We start from the raw sequence: 20,993 nt of genomic DNA on the forward strand, positions 1-20,993 counted from the left end.
TGTTTAGCATACTTCTTTAATAGTTTAACGATAAAACTATTGGTATATTAAAACATAAGTGTGCCAACATGTTTAAACCTTCTACAAACAGAATTACAGATCACGAACAAAACTGAACGAAACCAGTACTGCTGATTTGCAGCAGACTGTAATAGCAGTATTTTCAGAAGGGTAATTCCAGATTACAGTTCATGCAGTTAACAAAATCTGTTCTACATTCAATATTCCACTAAATGGTTCCTTTGAAAACATCGAACTACTACAGCTACAAAACTTTAAATTCTGTTCTGTCCTTTCTGTTACACTGCACACACACTGGTGTACAGCATCTAAAATATAATTGTACTATGAAAATGATATTGTGCTAGAAAAAAATCAAAATACTACACAAAACACATGAGTCATTTACTCCACAGGCTGGTCCAAGCCAGGCAGATGTGCTACTAGTTCCCTCAACCCAGGCACAGAAACATCTGGATACCAGGAGGAGCAGGCACTCGGCCTCCCTGGCAGCCCACAGTGCCCCTGAGCGACGGCCCGGGGTGCCCAGCCAAGCAGGGTCTCTGGGTCACAGGTGTGACTGCAGGGACAGGCGGGGCCTGACCACCTCTTCTCCACAGACATTAAACAAAGAACTGAGCAGGGGAAGGCACCTTTCACACTCACTGAAGAGATGAACACCTGCAGCAAGCGGTACAGGTCTCAAAGGTGATGATTTCTCTACACAGTTTATAAAGTCACTGTTGGATTAACTGACTCTGTACTTAGGGGTCTCAGAAACTTGCCTGAAGTCAGGAAGTATAAAATTTCATCTCTATCTATGAAACAGACTGGCAACTGCATGCAGTTCCACCAGGGGGATGAAAAAAAAAAAAAAACACATCGCAGAAAGGTATTTCAGCTAACACCTCAGGAATCATCCCGAATACAGACAACCCTTATGCAAGAGATGGTGCCTCCAGAGCTGGGGCAAAACTAATAGTAGCATCTCCAATATTGCTTGTAAGCCACTTTATCCATCTTTGGGTAATGGCTTAAAAGTAGTTGCTATTGACTCCATTGTAATGGTCATAAAGAATAACAAATTAAATGTAAGCCTGGATCACTAATTTGGTTTTAATCTTATTCAGAAATGCACATACAAGAAAATTATTTAAGTACCTAAAATAACTATACATCATGGAAAAACACTATTCTAAATGTTGGTGATCAACAGACAGTACAGCTATAAGAAATAACATTTTCCATACCTATTTGCGTATCTCAATGTATTTAGAGTGTTTTCACATGATGCCATCCCCGGAGAAATCGTAGCGATCTGGAGAAAATAAGCCACCTGTTAATGAATTACTTTGTACAGTTTCATTTGAGATCTTCTACAAAAACTGTCTACTACATACATCTGTCCTTATCTAATGACATCTTATGTGGCAGATGCATTCAGCACCCCCAGCCAAACCAGCACCAGTCTGGTCCAGGCTCCAGAGGAGGTGAAGGAGGAGCCACAGCTGGGCCAACAGCTCCTGTCGCAAAAGCCCCGAGGAAGCAGAATGGCACACGGACGTTGTGGGTGCAGGGAGTCTCGTGCAGACCATTCCCACTGTGTGCAATATCACTATGAGCCAACCACTTTATTCAATAAATATGACAGCCTCGGTCAGCCTACTCTGAGCTCTCCCTGCTAAATAAGCTGGCTGTATGGTGATGGTGTTTACTGCTCACAGATCAGTGCATAAGCCCAGTTTAAGTTTCGTATCAGTCATTTAGTTTAAGTCAATTCATACTGAATACAACGAATCACCTAGAATTATATAGTTGTGTGATTTTTTTTTAACGTGCTCTCTGCTTCATGTTACTTAGTAAGCTCTGTGCTGTAAAGTTCTGCCCGTATTTACCAAAAGCAGTTACACATTACACTGAACATCTGTGAGATAAGGTCTAGTTCGCACTTTGCTGAGAACAATGTAGTTGACTGGGGAGAAAATGACAACTTCAAGGCTAACAAGAAGACATCACAGACATCTGTGAAATAGGGCCTGTCCTGCACTTTGCTGCAAAGGGAAGGATTCATTCGGACAAAACAGCACCTTCAAGGCTATGGATTATAAACAATATCTACAGTTAAACAAAACAAAGGCCCATCTAAGATCAATGAAATAGAACCAATGAGAAGCAAGAAGACCCGAGACTCAAATATTGCTTCTGGGCTGAATCATGGTATGAATGGTCTGTAAAAATATAAAAATACAGGGATTTCTGTGCTCAGCTGGGACCTCTGTACAGGCACCCAGCTCGAGCCAGCCCTCCTGCTATTCTACTCCATTAAATTATTTATTTCTATGAACTCTGATGCCTGAGAGTTTGCTTTGGGAGTTCTAGGATCCAGACTCCAGTGTGACTGGACACCAGGCCTTTGGAGGGAAGGTCAGCAGCATTCGACTTGGCATATTTCCTCCATGCAGCAAATGACAGAGTGAACCTGCCAGCAAACTCTCTTAAGTCACACTCTTCTCTGGGTGATCTAAACATTACAGCAAGCTGAACCCTAAATCACCATCCATGGCACTTAAGCAGACAGATATCAAGTCAAAGCTACATTTTTTTCTTTTTTTAACCACACCCGGAACATTAAGAATTCACAGAAATTCAGTCAATTTCCCCCATCTCACTGTCTTGGCAACATAACATGTAAATGCAAAACTCTAACTGAAAAAATACTCCTCAAAATGGGAAATATGCTACTCAATAGAAAGTGAGCCTAATATAACTGGGAAACAATTAGCAGATTATTTATAAACACATATATATCTTTGCAGGCTGTTCTTCAGCTAACTCAGAGAGTAATTTCCAACAGGCTAACTTTCCAAACCTTCAGTAGTGTGGATATAGTAGTAAGAGATGCAAAATCTAGCTTTCTGATCCTGCAGAGCGTTTATGAAGTTACAGAATCATAGAATAGTTCCAGTTGGAAGGGATCTTTAAACGACATCTAGTCGAACCCCACTGCAGCAAGCAGGGACATCTTCAACTAGATCATGTATGTCTCAGTGGGAAATAAAGCAATCCTGTCTTTTCATCAGAAAACTGAAGGAGAAAAAAATACTAATAAAAATGCTGGTTTGCCACCATTTTCAAATTAGAACCATACCTAACAGCTAAAGGGAAGACTAGGCTGCCCTAACACCATGGTTTTAATGTTGTGGTCAGCAGACTTCTCTGTCTTATAGACTAACTAATTCTAGGGAGCCTGTGAAAAGTAACAAACACAAACAAGCCTAGAAATTGGTGTCCACTGCAGAGAGTTCGCATTTCCATAAGGAGAAATGTTAAGGATGCGCAAATAAAAACAGCTGGATCATCATCAATTCTCTGTCCTTTCTACCATCTTTTCTTTTTGTAATGCATAGAACAAACAGTTAACCAAACCAACTTACCATACAGGTACGGGAGTTTTCTCCTATGAATGAATCTCTTAGCACCTGAGTAAGTTTACTTGCTCTGAAAGGTGTATGAGGTTTATTTCGGCCTAAGGCTCTAATGCACTCCTGAAAGAACAAACAAGTTTATGAATTTTTGTTTAACATGGGTTGAATAAATATAATACAAATGCAATTCAAAATCAGAAAATACATGCTTTAGATAAGCTGCTGTCCCCTAAAATAGCATTAAAATTTACCATTAGAGTTTGGGTTCGAGAAGTGCTGGGCTTTTACCTCTCCCTAATTTCAGTAGAGAGGTAGGAATCTGAAAGGACTTGGGAGCCCAAAAACTTTCTGAATTTCATCCAGAATGTTTGTATCTATTGTAACCAACAACACCACCAAAACAAACCAGAAAATAGTGAACTTAAGTGTCCAGACTAACAATTATTTCTCATTATCAGCTGCAAAAGCCTGAATGATCCACAGCCTCCACCAGCAGAAGCAGTGTGGACAGAGACACATGTTACATCTATCAGTTGAAAGCAGTAGCTTTGCTTCTGGCTCTACCACTGACTTTCTTTACAGCTCAGAAGAAAATAAACTTTCTGAAAGCTTCCACAGGTCACATACCTCCTACTGATGTACTCAGTGTTGGAAGACAATTGAAAACCTAAGTCATCCTCTCCATGTGAAAAAAAAAAAAAGGGATAAGGTCTCTTCTTTCACTCACAAGGGTGTGGGGCTAAACTAACGTCTGCAATCGGTTGGAGAGTTTCAGTGAGAAATACTGCACAGATGTAATTATTATGAAATTACTATAGAAGTTAGAGCAGCGACTAAATATAACAGTGCAAACCAAGACCACTTTTTCCCACTCGGAGCTCTAGCATCAGATAATAAATTACTTAACAGGCAAAGAAAGTTTACATTTAAATTTCTATGTTGTTGTCATCATCATATTTTGATCATTAATTCCAGTTTCTGACTTTGCCTTAGTACTTTGTGTACAGGCATTTCTTCAGATGCATGGCTTCCTTGGTAGAGTTTTAACACACATACATACAGGACTTCTTCAGACAGCCACACTTAAAAGCTTTTCAAATCAGAACTTTGCTTTTAGCAGGGCTTTTGTGCCACATGGACAGTTCTACAGCAGTTCAGCTAATCCTCCTGCTGCAGCCATATCCTTGTGGCCTTTTAAACTTTCCTAGAAACAGTGTCTTCCAAAAGCCAGGCTAGAAACTGTGGGATGATAATCTAAGAAAACACTGCAACTGCGAAACAGCATAAAACAGAGCTAAACATGGGCTCAGAATAAAACTGCACTGATACAGAACAGAACCAACACTAGGGCCAGCCGGCTTTAACTAAAGCGATTCTTTAAAAACTCTCATCAGCTGAATTTTATAGAATGGACATGGCTCAAACAGAAAGACTGAAGCTTGCTGAATGTGAATTTCACTCACAAATGCTAAAAAGGACTCAATATTTAAACGTGAGCAAGGTGGTGAATTCCTTGCACCTTCTGAATTTGTACATTACACTACACTTAACTAAGGAGAAAAGCAGATTAGGCACGAAGTGGGTAACGAATTTTCAACAAGTCACGTTACAGACCAAAACCAGTAACAAATGTGCATGTTGAGTTATTGATATGGAAACCAACAAGTTTAATAAAGATATTTTAATTTACTATAATGATTTTTAGTTTGCTTGCTCCTGAAAAAATAGAACTGTATTATCTCCTTATTAGTAAAATGACTGCAGGACACTGCCAGCTTCTAAATTAATGGAGTTTTTAACTACTTTTGCTTTTCATCACAGCTCAGAAAACCCGGGAACAAAAATTAGGTTGGTGCAAAAGTAATTGTGGTTTTGGACCATGAACTTTAAATCATTATAACTAGGCTTAAACACATCCTTATTAATCAAAATAGGAACCATTACAATCAACACATTTTTGCCAAGGAGAAATAGGTTTGTTTACTCCCGTAGCATAAAAATCCATGCTTTGGGATTCAACAAACTCTTGGAAAGCATTTTCTGCATCCTGCTGGGTGTGGAAACGTTTTCTCTGCAACAAGTGGTTGAGAGGCTTGAGAAGCCGCAGCCAGTTGGCGCGAGGTAAGGGGAATACGATGGATGAGGCAAAACTTTGTAGCCCAATTCGTTCAACTTTGGAAGCATTGGTTGTGCAATGTGTGGTCCAGCACTGTCGTGGAGAAGAATTGGGCCCTTTCTGCTGACCAATGTCGGCTGCAGGTGCTGCAGTTTTTGGTGCAACTCATTGATTTGCTCAGCATCCTTCTCAGACGGAATGGTTTCGCCAGGATTCAGAAAGCTGTAGTGGACCAGACTGGCAGTTGACCATCAAATAGTGACCATGACCTTTTTTTGGTGTAAGTTTGGCTTTGGGAAGTGCTTTGGAGGTTCTTCTTGGTCCAACCACTGAGCTGGTCACCGCCAGTTGAAATGGTTTGTTGTTACTGCATAGAGTAAGAGAAGATGATACTTCAAAATGATTATTTTCCTGATTTTCAGTCAGCTCATGAGGCAGTCACTTATCCAGCTTTTACACCTTTCCAATTTGCTTCGGATGCCAAACAACCGTAGAATGGTCTTTGTCAAGTTCTTTGGCAATTTCCAATACAGTCGTAAGAGGATCAGGTGTGATGATTGCTCTCAGTTGGTCCATGTCCACTTCCCATGGCCACCATTATGCTCCTTGTTTCCAAGACTCTTGTCTCCTTTGTGAAATCTCTTGACACAGCCCTGCACTGTCCATTCATTAGCAGTTGCTGGGCTAAATATGTTGTTGATATTGTGAGTTGTCTCCACTGTTTTGTAACCCATTTTCAACTCAAATAAGAAAATTGCTCAAATTTACTTTTTGTCTAACATCATTTCCATAGTCTAAAATAAACAGCAAGTAATAAGTCAGTAGCAAAAAAAAAAAAAGTGGGAGCACATTAAAATTATGTATAACATAACCACATTTACTTAAGAATGTATCCAATATCAAATGGCAAATTTCAACAATGCAAAAACTGCAATTCTTTTGCACCAACCTAATAGTACATTAAACTGATAAAAACTGGAGAACAGGCTGTTTACAGAAATAACTTCCTGGGCCAAAAATCTGAACAATTTAAGACAGGACTGATATCCATATGCAAATAGTAAGTCTTGGATAAGCACCAAAGACCACTTATCAGAACATACTAATTTAATTCAAACTTTACAGTAACTTCAAGAGTCTTGAATACAAATGGAAAAAGCTGTGTCAAGTTTTGGGGGACAGATGAAAAATGGAAAGCTAACATACAACTGAGAAACGTATAACTTCTTGTACCACTGTTTAGACCTCTCCAAACCTCCACGTATTTTTATTTCCCTTCCCATATAATTTGGGTCACAACCACTAGTATGGCAGCAGCAGAACCTTTCACTATAATTAAAAAGATAAGCTGTATGAAAATGAACTAAGTATGTTCTATGGCTATTGCCCTGAAGGTACTAGCCAGTACAAAATCAAGTAAACTGAAAAAAAAAACAGAACAAAACCAAAAATAAACCCTAACCAATCAACCAACAGCAAAACAAACAAACAAGCAACCCCCCCCAAAAAAGATTAAAAAAAACCTGCTTTATTCAAGTATTATACATTTAGAAGCAAGTGATACTGTCAACACAATGTTGCTTGCATGATCTACTTTGATGCTAAATCAAAACAGGCCACAATTTCAGAACTGCTGCTTCCCATTTTTCAACATGCCACACAATTTTGTAACACATCATAGGTTACAATTTTGTGGTGTTTTGCGAGATATGCTTAGAGTCAGATAGAAGTCTTCTCCCACATTTATACTGGAGATAAACAAGTAAGCACAGTGATTTTGGCATTCAGGTTCTTTATATAAAACTGCAGTGCTGGTGCTGAGAGCAGTGAACCCAAGCAAAACTAAACAACAACAGAGAAGTTCTCCCCAGGTAAGACCCAAAAAATACTTTCCCTGTTTAGACTGAACCTCTTTTAAGCACTATAAAACACACAAACAAAAAAGGCATATGAATATTTAAATAATATGTCTTAGCTCTCTTGATGTGTCCTGAATTAATGTATGAAAATCTGACAAGTCACTGTATCAGATCATTTCCTGTTAAAAGAGTAGTCAAAAATGGATTCCAACTTTCAAGGGTTATTTTAGTCTACTTGTTAGCTCTTTCTGGATACATTGCTGATGTGTTTCTTTAGTGAATTAATTAACAGCAGTAAATAAATATGTTGTAAAGGTAATTCTATTTTTATAAATAAAAAAATAAATACAGAGATCAGCAAGAATATTTCTTGCTAGTATTTCAGACCTTGAGTACCAAAGTCAGTCACCTGTCCTCCCATTTTAGAGGACAGATTTTTTTTTTAATTTAAATGCGAGCTGATAGTACAACGTTTATACAATGTTTCTACTTGGCAATTACCAAGTGCTCCTTCAGGCATTTAGAGGAAACATCATTACATTATTTTACCTGTCACATCAGAAGACAATGTAGACAAGCAAAGCCTCCAAAACCACTCATTTTAATAGTCATTGCTATTACATGCAGAAGGCTTCCACCTACTCAAAGGCAATGGAAACATTTCAGTTACCTTGAGTGCTAAAAGGCTCTTGTTAATTTCTGCACCTTCCAGTCGGGTCTGCCTATCAGCACTGGAAGTATCTGCTCCTCTTTCATTGCCAGCCAAGTCAATCAGAGAAAATTTACCATGCAATTTCCCTTTCCGTCTGAGAATAATCTGAAACACTGCATGGCTTCGAGATGAGTGTGCATTTGCAGATGTCTGGCCAGATGTCCTTAAATAAAAGGAGAGAAGGGAAGGACATGTAAAGAGGCGAAGGACCATACATGCCAAACACACTAACCTTAGAACGTTAGTTTTCTCAGGGCAGAGTGCTGTGTTTTCTTACATGTGTTGACAGCATGTCTAATGTTCTTGTGGATACTAGATTTATAACCCTAATAACTGGATGCACATAGTACAATTATACCTCTTTTTTTCATCTCTTGAAACAGAAACGGTATATTAGTAACATTTAACCTCCCTTTTAATAGCAAGAATAAACACATCTTCAAAGATTCAGATTATCAGAGAGCTTACATGTAAAATGCTGATGGCATTTTTATCTGGTCAGGCAGCAGTCTATGCACTAGGCTAATTTTAAGAAAAATGAAGCTGGGTTCTTAAAAAAAATATATATATAAATATATATGTATACATAAGCTTAACCATCTCTCACTATGTATCAAGGCCTTTTAGAGCAGAAGAATCTGGCAGTATTCCAGATTAAAAATGATTTGAATTTAAGTCAGTAAGCTGCTTACATAATGCATGCAGTTCACATCCTTTAGAAAAACCAGTTATTTCTCTGTAGGAGATAGAGAAACTCTATCTTTATTTAAATGGTAGTCAGAGTCCTCACTTGCAGCCAACTTCATCAAAAAACCCTCTGCAGATTAAAAAGCCATCACTATGAAGAAACCCCAAGAAAAGCTTCTGATTCTTTAACGTACAATGAAAAACTGGTATAAGCTATGGGAGATACCTGCAGCTGTTGCCTATTTCAATAAGCTTAAGAACATCTTCAACACATTTGACTTCCCGTTCCTGTAATCCCACCACCTGGACTTGCTGTTTACCATCTTCTAACACTCTTAATTTTGTCTTCCTGTTCAACAAGTCAAAAACCTTAGAGGGGGGAAAACAGCACAGTTAAAGAGGAGCTTTAAAATACATTTTTATTTTAAGATCCTATATCAAAATATGTAAAGCATTCCATGGAAAAACATGATTGGAAGGGCAGCATAAAGAATCATGCGAAATAAAGCTTTTAGTACAAAGAGGAAAAAAATATTTTATGTGACAAGCTCGGAATCTTTTTTGTGAAAGAGAAATGCCCCCTTCCTCAGAGAAAGATCTGGTGCTTACCTTACCACTGTAGATCTCAAAAAATGTTGCATATACTTGAAGTTCTAACTTCTTATAGTTTGGTTTCTTTAGCATTAAAAAGACATCTCGAGCTGTGAATACATTTCCAGAACAAAAAGAAAATTTGTTCTTTATTTTCATTTAGTGCAGACTCACTAATGTGTAACAGTCTATTTTACAGCATCTCATATTTTTCAAGTATAACACATAGGGCCAGTTAGCCAAGTCTAAAATGCTGGAGTTTCAACTGCCACATTACACCGGAAGATGCAGAAGATCCCAAAATTATAAACTTTGTTAATCATCTGTTGCATTTATTACGTGTTTTGAAGTAATCTACATATACCTTTATTTCACTGTGTAAAGACTACACCTCTAGGAACTACTTTTGATGTTACCAAAGCTTCATTGTAATGCAAAATATGTAGACCCTTATGTTTGTACAACAGGGAGCAAAAAACTTATTGGCCTCAACTAATCTGCAAAAAGCCAACAGACCAATAAAGTCTCACCTGCAAGTGCATATATTCCGTTAGAACAATCTTGGTTCTTTCCTAAAAAGTCACCACCCATAGTCTAAATTAAAAAAAAAAAAGGAAAAAAAAAATCAAAAATACACTGTGAGAAAATCACAGAACTGTAGCTCGCGTATTTGTTACTTATTAGAACTTATTTAAGTGTATCATATATAAAAAAAAGTGTATTGCTGACATGTAGAACAAATACTTACATGGGTTTTTCCACTGCCTGTTTGCCCATATGCAAAACAAGTGGCCATCCCCCTTTCAAATATGGTCTCCACTAAAGGTCGAGCTGTAAACCTTAAATGCAAAAAACAACAGAACTTAAGAAATTGAATTACTTTAAGATGCTACTACCACAAGGATGCTATAAATATTAAGGCCAGAAGTGACAAAACTGATCCTGTGATTCAAGAGGTCAAAGGACACCATCTCATTAATTCCTGAACTAAAGAGACTACCAGCTCTAAGGCATTAAAATATCCCAAACAAACAAACAGAAGCTACAAGGTCTCTCCCATTTATTTCACAACACTATTATCCTTCTTTAAACCCTAAGTAAAAAAAAAAAATCTTGTTTTAATAATGCAACACAACTGTTTTGTTTTGCCAATACTAAAATTCTGCTACAGATTTTTTTTTTTTAGTCTTTTTGGGGGGGGTTCTTGTTTTGTTTTTTCCAGCTCAAATCAGCTTTCAAGATATAATTTAGAAGATGAGTGGCCAAAAGAACACTGCACATCTTAGTATTTTGAGAACACACATACACCGAGAAAAGGCTCAAGAAAACATAATATACCCCAGCCTTTCAGAACTGAAAAATCTATTTTCTCTGAAATATTATTTGATGTGTCAAAAAAATATTATCCAAAGTATAATTTTTCTGTTTTAGAGACTTAATTTTTACTTTAGAAAACAGATGATTTATTGTTCCTACTTCAGCTTCTTATCACCATTACTTCATGATAAACTCCAAAAGCAAAGGGTAAACTAATGGAGAGTTACCAAGGGAGGTAAGAGTCTCTCTACAAGTCTCTGTTTCTGAATTTTTTCCAGGTGTTCACACAAAAAGTACCTTTAAGTGACAGAAACAGGAACAATTGTTTACAGAAACACAGAGCTGTTAGAACTTTATTTCATGCCACTTTGGAACAAGCATAAGATCACTTACAAAAATAATATGGGCAAGACTAAGCCATTTCGCAACCAAAGGTTATGGAAAAACCTAAGATTAACTGAATACTGAATTTTCATCAAAAATGTAGCAGTGATTCCTGATCAGCCTTACTGTTTCTATTTTGCTTCTTCTAAACATATACTTCCTTTGTCCTCAAGAGGATATACCCGCATTTTGATGTTTGTGCCTTTTATATATAAAATACAAAATTTCACAAAGCCTATCAACCTAACAAATACACTCCATTATCTCTTTTTAACTGACTTTGAAAAGATTCATTTTGCTGATTCATAAGAAAGAAACTTAACTGTATCTATTTTAATGTAAGGCAAAATACAAACATATCTACAAAAGTTTTCATAAAGCATTATAAACCTCCAAATGGTACCATGCAAAAACAGTCCAACTTTACTTTTACTAGAACCTTATTTGCAAACTTGATCTTTCAGAAATGTAAAATCTGGTTCTGCTTTAAAACTTGTGTACGTTTTTTAACATCAGCGAAAACTTACAACTCAGTGTTGTGGCTCAGAGATTCAAATATACTTAAAATATAGCTTAATAATAATAATAATAATAATAATAATAATAATAATAATAATAATAGAGTAATACTCTTCTCCTGCAAACTGAAGACTGTTTTTCAATATAGAAATACAGTGACTCATTTTAGTAAACTGGAGAAAACTGGAGGAACTTGTCACACTATTTTTTGCCCCACTGTGACCCTGGCATTCTGGTAGGAGCAGATGATGTTGTTCTTAGTTCTGTTTTACAGGAGACCTTGAAGCAGTTTGCTCTTCAAACAATAATAATCACTATTGTGCCATGAGGGAGAAGGAGGAAGTTTGTACTGCCCCCACAGACTAGAGATTTACTGTTTCAGTACAAATACAATCATCTTTCAATAATTCCTGTACTATCATTAATGCATTACGTAACTAATAAAAATTGTCTGGCAAAAACTCAATACAAAAATTCAACAACACTGTATGCGAAAAACACCCCTTGCATTTATACACTGCTCACAAATGTAAGTAGCAGGAAGGAGGGATATTAGAAGAACTGTTTGCTAAGTGGGAGAAGAACTATTGCAAGAGGCATACATCAACAGCTAGATCACTCTCCCGCAGCTCTTCAGTCTCAAAAAACTAAAGATGCTACCAGTAAACAACCATTAGAGACAGACATCTCCACAGGCACAGCTTTGCTGTTTAGAAGCCTTTTGTGAGGGTAAACAGACTATGCCAATTTTCCTTCTACCACCTTCATCCTTCTAATTATATCAAGCATAAGACAGCAGTTTTAATTTTCAAGGCCTTTTAATAATTCTTGTATTATGAATTTTCTGTTATCCATCAACAAGCCATTAATATCTAACATCCATCAGGACATACTGCTAACTTCTGCTTCCTAGTTCTTGGATTAAAAACAAGAATTAAGGTATTTCTCTGTCACTGTTCCCTAAGGCTACGAGAAGCACTTTCCAAGCATAAGGAAAAAAAATCTTAATCGAATTCCTCTCTAATATCAAAAGCTTCACAATATTTAGACTCTGTACCAAGATTATAACCTGGTGTGGTGTCTAACATTGCCTGCTACTGTACCTACTCCATTTAGTGACTCGTACAAGGTAAATAGCTACTTCCAAATATGTTTTTAAAAGCACTGTATGCATTATTCTGTGCTAGCTTTAGAAAGGAGACAGAAGAATAAAGGAGAAAATGGAGATCAAAATACCTTGGGGCTGAAAGTGGATGTGTGTCTTTGTTACTGGGCGGTTTTTGTGTGTGTGGTTTGGTTTTTTGTTTGTTTAGGATTTTTTGTTTGTTTGTTTGGGTTTTATTTAAATCAGGAAGATTCAGCATTTTGAGCAAGATAACTTAGCTCCATGCAGCTCTGTGTTACATCAGCCAGATTGCTCCCAGCAGCCAAGCCATTCAGGTGTCAGCACTGCAGCAACATAACCTCTCCCACTTTCTTTGTACTTTCCCCGCCCTCTCCCCATTTGTTTCCATCTCTTTTCATATATGTAAACTGCTCTTCCGGGCTGGGGCTGCCCTTTTCTTCCAAGTTTCCTGAAGACCAAAAGCCTCAGGTGCCTCAGGTGCTGCACGCACACCAATTATTAAGACAATAACCCTGACGCAAAGGGAGAGCTCATGAAGTTGTTCAAATATTCAGCAGCTGAGGAGGCACGAAATACACGCCAGAGCCTGGAAACCAGCAGGGCTTGGAGGAGAACCTGCAGCAGGACTGAGGCCAACAGAGGTGGAGACGACATTGCAGGTGAGGAATTCAGGATAAAGAGTTAAAACAAAAGTAAACAGAATAATGGAGTAGCAATATACATTGTCTGGTAACACAGAGAATAGGAGTAAAGTCCATGAGCAAGGTAATCCCACAGTTATTGACATGGGAGATACATGAGAAAAAAGATTCACCAAAAAAAAAAAAAAAAAAAAAAGCATATACACATACCTGTAAACCATTTCATTAGGAGCCGTGTCATCAAAGGCATAATCAAAACGAAAAGTTTGGTTTTCTAGGTACCTTGTTAAATCCACCTTTTGTTTTGGTTCATGTACCATCACAACATCTTTACTAGGAATTGTTATTACATCAAGGTCTTTCATTAAAGTTTCTATAAAATAAGTGAAATATATATTTAACTAGCAACACATAATTATTTTTTACATTTTTTTCATTGTTTACAGTCTTACAACATCTCAGATAACACAGCTCCTCCAAGTAACAACAATGCAATGGATTTGGGCTTCCGATGCCTAGATAGTAATCTGCTATGGAAGAGATTTGATTTTGGAAGCCTAGTCATCCTACCAACTGCTAGAAATTAAAGAGAGGTTGTACAAAGCTAATTCGAAAAACTATCACTGTAGCTTGTTATGTATTCTCTAAAAACACTTTCCATGGATTTGAGTTCTTTTTCCTCAGGGCTTCTATACTGTTTCACAGATCACTGCCATATTCTTTGAGTTTTTAAAATTAACTTCTCTGCTGGATAAACTGGACACCGAAAGCCCTATACTGCTTGCACAGTTAAACATGCAAAGAAACTAATATCCTTACGATAATCTGCTTAATTTTAAATTTTCAACTTTTTTATTTTCCCTATATCCTTAATGTTACAGTCATATGTTTGCAGGTTTCAAAAAGAAAAAAATTACTTTCATTCTACACAGATATTTTAATTTGCATATTCCTCCTGGAACCTACAGTATACATCTTTAATACAGAACTTCTCTAAAGTAAAATCCTTCCTAAAAATTACCTTGTAAGCAGAAAGCTGAAAATGCTAATGATCCTTCCTATTGCTAGGCATGAACAAAAGCCATCTAGACACGATTTCGGCAGTGAGATCCCAGGTTATAATTACTACACAGCACTACAATTTACTGCTAATTGTTGTGTGAGATATGAGTCAGCAAAACAGAGAACCCAGGGATCCGTAATATGCACAAAAATAAAGATCCTTTGTGTGCACAGCCAGGATCACTAATGTGTCCTAGTTGCATTTCTATGTAAAACGTCTTCAGGCACACAGTTCAAGAATTTGATGTGACTTTATACAATCACATAGAAATCTTTTCATCAGTTAACGTACTGATCAAACAGTACAATGGTTACCATTGCATGACATTACACACCAACAGAAACATGTATTCAAGTCACTATATAATAAACTTCTCAACTGCACTGAAGTCAAATAAAATGCAATTATTCTGCAGTAATCACAGAGAAGAAATAAGGAACAGTAATGAACAGAGATGTATGACAGTCAATTTTTGCAGCAAAAGCTTTTTAGTTTAAGTAGTCAAGAGCTGATTTTCCTTAAACAATTGTTTGAAATAAGACATTTACCTGTTCCCAGCTATTTGTTATGACAACCTGTATTCCTTGATGATGAAAATTTGGAATAGTGTCTATGAAACCCACCATACATTTCTCAATTATAAAAATATATCACTGAAATAAAACTTTAAAATGTAAATCTGAACACCTACTTCCTGCGAAGTCAATTCACAGAATGGTGTTGAGAACCTAAAGATTTTTGTGATAATTCTCTGTATATGAGGCTGACAAAAAAATACTAATTTTGTTTTTTCTCTTCATGTGGTTACATACTAGTATCTTTGATTCTTTTGTACTCTTCAATTTTAAAACATGTCAGGAGAAATACTGTTTCTTATGAAGTGTGTGTTTTCAGAAGATTGTATAATGTGGGTAGTACATTATCTCGATGGTTCACCCCCTGCATAGATTATTTCATGAATACCTTTTTACTATAGCTTATTCTAAAAAATGCAAAACAACTTTAGCGCCAACCTCATTTTTACTTAGACACTCATCTTCCTACAAACACCTCTGAACTATTTTTAATAGCTCTAAATCACTAATACTTAAGATAAGCAACTTTCACAAAAGCAAATCCTACTTCTGAATCCCAGCCCATGCCCCATGACAACTTCCTCTCATTCACTGTCATTTCCCTTTGTCCACCTTCAGTGCAGGTAGAAGGTGATGCTTCCCCCAAATGTATCAGATTTCTAAGTCATATTTTATTAAAGATAACCTCCAATGCTAAAACAGAAATTCAGCTGCTACCAGACTTGTATACTGAGTGCCCTTATTAAATACGTTGTGCAACTACAGGCTGGTATCAACATATGTTTTCCCTTCTCCACACAATTCTCCCATCTTCCTCTCGATATGCGCTAGATAATCCTTAATGCGTAGTTCTGACAGTACAAAAATAGTAAACGCACACCATGTTGTTTCAGAGTCAGAGTGATGATCTCTGAGTCCCTTAACTAAGCAAAATATAATAGAAAGAGAAGGAAAGAAACATCTTTCAAAACAAATGTCAGTTTACTTAAGTGCTGGGATTCAGATAGGCTGCAATCCAGAAGCATTTGCGTTCTTAATTTCCCACTGAAAGTACAGAACTTCATGGGAAGAATGAGATTCAACATATCAAAAAAGTCACTAGGGAGTCATTCCAGTACCTAATAGTTTTTTAGTGGCATTTCATATGCCCCAGGGTATCTTGCCCCACCTCCAGTTTGCCTGTGAGCCACTAGCCCTGCGACGATGTCTTGTCTTGTCGTAAGACATCAGCGTTTAAGCACCTGAACTGCTCTCTTGATGTCTGATTCAAGACCATTTGAAAGTATAAAAATAAGTGTACAAAAAATGTGTATGAAAGTTTTCACGGGGCAGGTCTCTGGTCAGGTCATCCCTTGAAGGATAGTCTGAAAGAATGGTGATCCTAATGCAATGTAAGAATACTGAAGAAATTACAGTAGAATTAATGCCTAGATCAACTAAATACAGCCTACATGATCTTGGAAAAAAACTGCAGTCTCTCTGCACCTCACCTCCCAATCCATAAAATGGCGACAGTTAAACTACTTTTCTCCCATCTTTATCCAGTTTATGATGAGTCTATGAATTTTCTGGGTCTGTCACACATACTGTCTAGCCTAACAGGTTCTCCTTTGATCAGTATTTCTACATCTCTTTAGCACAAATCATACTACTATCAGAAGCAGTTTAAAAAAAAAAAAATAAACAGCAAAATCTTCAATGGTCATACCTTTTTTATTGAGTGGTCGTTTTCGTACACAAACACATATCCTGTGCTCATCAATCTGCAAAAGAAACAGTCTTTCAGTGAACCATACACCAATTCCAGTTATACAATATTTTACCTTATTTTACTTCTATTCTTGAATTAATTAGCCAATCATGTATACAAAGAGAAATTTCCAAGACAGTGAGTCATCTGAACATGTAAAAGCTCCATGTGTCTGCAAAATAGCCAAAAACCCAAAAGGGAGAAGCAGAGATTAACAAAACTCCCTGCAGACAGTGACCCAATTCTGTAGAGTACCAGGGGCATCTTGGAATATGGCAAGAAAACCCACATCCAAGAGGGTAAGCGCTATGGACAGAAATTGTCACAACCTCTGATTTCCACAGAGATCTGACAGTGTTCATCATTTAGGGATTCTGCTCCTCTGACTCCTCTGCAAACCAAAGGCCCTCATCACCTTCAAAGATCAAATCTTAATCCTTATACTCACGAGGGTTTTTCAGAGAAGCTTAATGATTTTGTGTGCACATCCCCTACTATCCCAGGAAAATTTACAATAGAGGCTGAGTGACTACTTAGTACATATTGGTACTATTTTACAGTAAAAAGACATTTAAATGACATAATTAACAAAATTTAGTAACCTAGGACTTTCAATACCTACAAATTTCAATATCAAATTAGTGAAAAAAATAAAACCCATGTTATAATGAATACTAATATATATTAAACTACTTGTTTTTCATGTTTACAGACAGAAGTATACATTGAAAAAATTGAAAACACATATCAAAAATACAGGAGGATAAAACATTTCCATGTTGCTAGGGTACTTACAGGATCTGCAGTTGTCAGTGGTCTATAATCCAAACTTCCCCTGAAATCTCTTATCATACACATAATTTCATAATTTGGGTTTGTAGCATCAACATCCTGGGGAAGTGAGCAAAAGAATTGCTAAATTTACTTTTTTCATGAAATGGACTAAACTTCAGTATCTTCTGTATTCTTGATAACAAAAATACACATCAACTGAAATCTTATTTTTTCTCCAAAACATTAGAAATGTCTCATATGCAAGTTTAATGCCTTTTTCCATTCTGATGTAGCTAATTTACTGATCATAAAGCAAAACAATTACATGCTTTCTATTTCATGGTTTTGGTTGGCATGTAATATAAAATACGTTTTAATTAACTGTCTGCTCAAGAAAGAGAAACGACTCCTGCTTTGCCAGGGTCATGACGTTGAACACCTCCGAGCAATTGCACAACACTGGATAGCACATACAGCCAACACTTCCTGAAAAAAGGCAGTCCGATGGACACACTGCATTACAGGGGTACAACACACACCTCAGAGGACAGCGCAGGCACCCTGGCTACTCTAAACACAACACAGCTGCATCTAAGTAGGTTTAAGGAGCTTGATCCAACTACTGGTCCTGGGTTAACTCCTACAGTCACTCGGATGAACTGGAATCTCTTCTAAGACTTCTAGACCCCTCAAAAAGCAGAAGCAATCCCAAAGATATGTGGTAGGCAACATCCCAGCTCAGAAGACCTCCTACCCCTACACCTAAAGCCATCAGTACCAGAGCAAATGAGCACCTAAGAAGCCATGCACAGAGTCCCTTCAAGCCTTGCTAAGCCTGAGCCTACTGTGAGCTGAGATAGTTCTCCGCAAGATCAATCAAATATCCTTGCTGTCACTTCTTCCCGCGACTGTCGGTTTTTACACCTTTTCAGAACATGTTCTGCTGATGCCACACACAACCAGCTCTGGTGCTCAGACCTTATAGAGTTGTGCATGGCTCCCCCCAAAATGACATAAACCTCCTCCTGGATCGCCACTCATTGTGGAAACAGTTTAAGTGCTTTCAGAAAGCGCTGCACTGGGGTTAACAAGCTGAAAGGGAGTACGCTCATGTCTCTGCACCTCTGACACAGCCAACCATAGCCCAGATAAAACTGCATCCTGCTCATCAGAAGCTGATGGTACTTGGTGTTGTTGACCCTGATCACAGTGAACTAAAAACTGCTGACTGTAAGCCCCTACAAAATGTATCCCTGCTGAAATGCTTCCTTCTAACAGTCAGAAAGGAGTACTGCTTATTGCAGAAAAAGTGTTCGCCTGATACTCTTCAAATCCTGCCTTACCCACTAGAAAAGAGTGTTTGGCTAATTATTGCTGCATTTCATAATGACAACAAATGACAGAATAGACGAAGCAACAGGAAGCAGAGGTAAGCACAGGCCACCAAGAGAAACAAAGCTTCCTCATACAGAAGTTTAAGACTCAGATGCAAAGGGACTCTTCACAGGAGTGACAAAAGGAAAATTTTAGCTGTAGTGTGAAGTCAAAGTATTTCAATATCAAAAGTAAAATATAAAAAGTATAGAAATATAAATACAAAATAAACCTAAACAGGTAATATGAAATATAATATTAAATATTATATGGAAAAATAAAATATATTTTTAAATATATTTGTTCCTTGCACATAAAGGCATAGTAATGTTTTCTGTTTGTGTAAATGGATGGAAATTAGAGAACATGAATTCAACATAGGTGATTTTAGGTCAACTTAGAAACAGCATAAACTATGAAGTGAATTGCCTGAATTATTTATTTGGTGATGGTACTTCTCATGTCAGCAGTGGATTGGTAGTATCTCTTTAGAGACTAACACATAGCCACAGGGCTGCCAACAAGATTACACTACGAGTTTTGCAAAAGCTTTTGCACCACTGTGACAGAAAGTCATCTAATATTAAGAGATTTTTCTCACAGGATTAGCAACTTCATTTCTTTCACACAAGTTTCTAACAACTTACTGCTGACCTGCTTGCATGATGCAAAGGTAAAATATAAATACATAGAATGGTTTAAAGAAAAAAAAAAAACATTAAAAATCACTGTTTGAACTTGAGCCTCAAATCAATCTCCTACAAAGCTTCAAAGATCACAAAGAGTAATTTATCATAATGCTGTAATACCTCCTGTAGAATAACAGACCTATCTAAAAGCAAAAGACTTGATTATTTTCTTCAATATATTTGCCTTAAGAAATAGCTATTATCAGTACTTGATCTTTAAAGAACACATGGCAAGATAAGCAGTTGTAAGCAATTATTTTTGTAGGACGAAAAGGAGGGGGAAAACTGTCTAAAGTAATAGTTATGAGAGCAATGCAACCAAGCATGAAAATATTTATCAAACTTGTATACAGGATGAAAACATTTAATTTCAAGATTACTACAGTTCATAAGAACTATTAAAGACTGAAAAAGCACAATGATTTTGCAAAGTTCTCTTGCTGACATAACATTTTCCATCCAAGCTAGAAATACTAACCTGAGCTCTTTTTTCTCTAAGTTCCTGCTGCTGTAACCTTCTTTTTTCACGTTTCTCTTGCAATTTTTCAACCTCTTTTACACAATTAGATTTTCTACGTGCTTAAAGAAAATGATACACTCGTAAAAATATTTTCAGTGTTGCATGAATTTAGTATTTACACTGTAACACTTCAATTATATTAATTTATCAATAATTAGAATGTATTTATTTCAACTATTTTTTCAAGCAAATCAGTATTAGTACAAAATAATTATGGCAATTTAATTTCTAAAATTCATAAAATAAATGAATTAGAAAAAAATCATTGGAATAGGACAATAATTGCATGACCAAAAATATAAGGACAATGACCCTCAAAAAATATTTGGACGGATACATGTGATCTCTTGTTTTAGAATTAAAAGAAAGCCCAGGCAAATTAAAAAACAAAACAAAACAAACACCAAACCACCAACAAACACCACCATGGTTAAAAAATATAAAGGAAAAATGAAATCCGCATACTGGCATAACTATGACAAAGTGAACCTTTTTTGAGCCATAGCTCTCTGAAAAAGCTCCTCGAGGAAGCCCCACAGACAACTGTGCATGTACACCACTGGCCATTTATGGACAACACAATCCAAGAGAATGCACATGTAACGCCCAGAATGAATGAATCCTTGATACACGGTTTACATACAAGGGGGTCCAAATTCCTTTTTTGCAGCTTGAACTGGAGATATATCTGAAACACTACCATTCTGTTGAGAAGAGGAAGACTGCTCAGGAAGCTGAGTAGGTCGCGCGCGTGCAGAACCAACCACTGCAAAGGAAAAAAGCACAAAGTTCATGTGGACAAGGAAGAGTACCATTTCTACACAATTCTGAAATGCTTTGGTATGATGAGGAGATAAAACAAGGCCCCTTT

At 37.0% G+C, this 20,993-nt stretch overlaps 1 protein-coding gene across 3 annotated transcripts in view; it reads right to left on the reverse strand.

Annotated features, from left to right (window-relative positions):
- Positions 1-20,993, reverse strand: part of KIF2A (kinesin family member 2A) — a 58,470-nt gene that overhangs the window by 9,498 nt on the left and 27,979 nt on the right. For 2 of the 3 annotated variants that reach the window (XM_082074614.1, XM_082074612.1), the window contains exons 5-16: positions 20,766-20,888; positions 20,081-20,181; positions 17,561-17,656; positions 16,724-16,778; positions 13,588-13,750; positions 10,139-10,229; positions 9,921-9,984; positions 9,409-9,500; positions 9,026-9,168; positions 8,071-8,275; positions 3,435-3,545; positions 1,251-1,318 (exon numbers count right to left, since the gene is read on the reverse strand). In XM_082074614.1, coding sequence (XP_081930740.1) covers positions 1,251-1,318; positions 3,435-3,545; positions 8,071-8,275; positions 9,026-9,168; positions 9,409-9,500; positions 9,921-9,984; positions 10,139-10,229; positions 13,588-13,750; positions 16,724-16,778; positions 17,561-17,656; positions 20,081-20,181; positions 20,766-20,888 — 1,312 coding nt within the window. The remainder of the gene's footprint in view (positions 1-1,250; positions 1,319-3,434; positions 3,546-8,070; positions 8,276-9,025; positions 9,169-9,408; positions 9,501-9,920; positions 9,985-10,138; positions 10,230-13,587; positions 13,751-16,723; positions 16,779-17,560; positions 17,657-20,080; positions 20,182-20,765; positions 20,889-20,993) is intronic. The other variant, XM_082074613.1, reaches the window with a different exon arrangement.

This window comes from Streptopelia decaocto (assembly GCF_964273445.1).
Source record: "Streptopelia decaocto genome assembly, chromosome: Z".
Classification (NCBI taxonomy): domain Eukaryota; kingdom Metazoa; phylum Chordata; class Aves; order Columbiformes; family Columbidae; genus Streptopelia; species Streptopelia decaocto.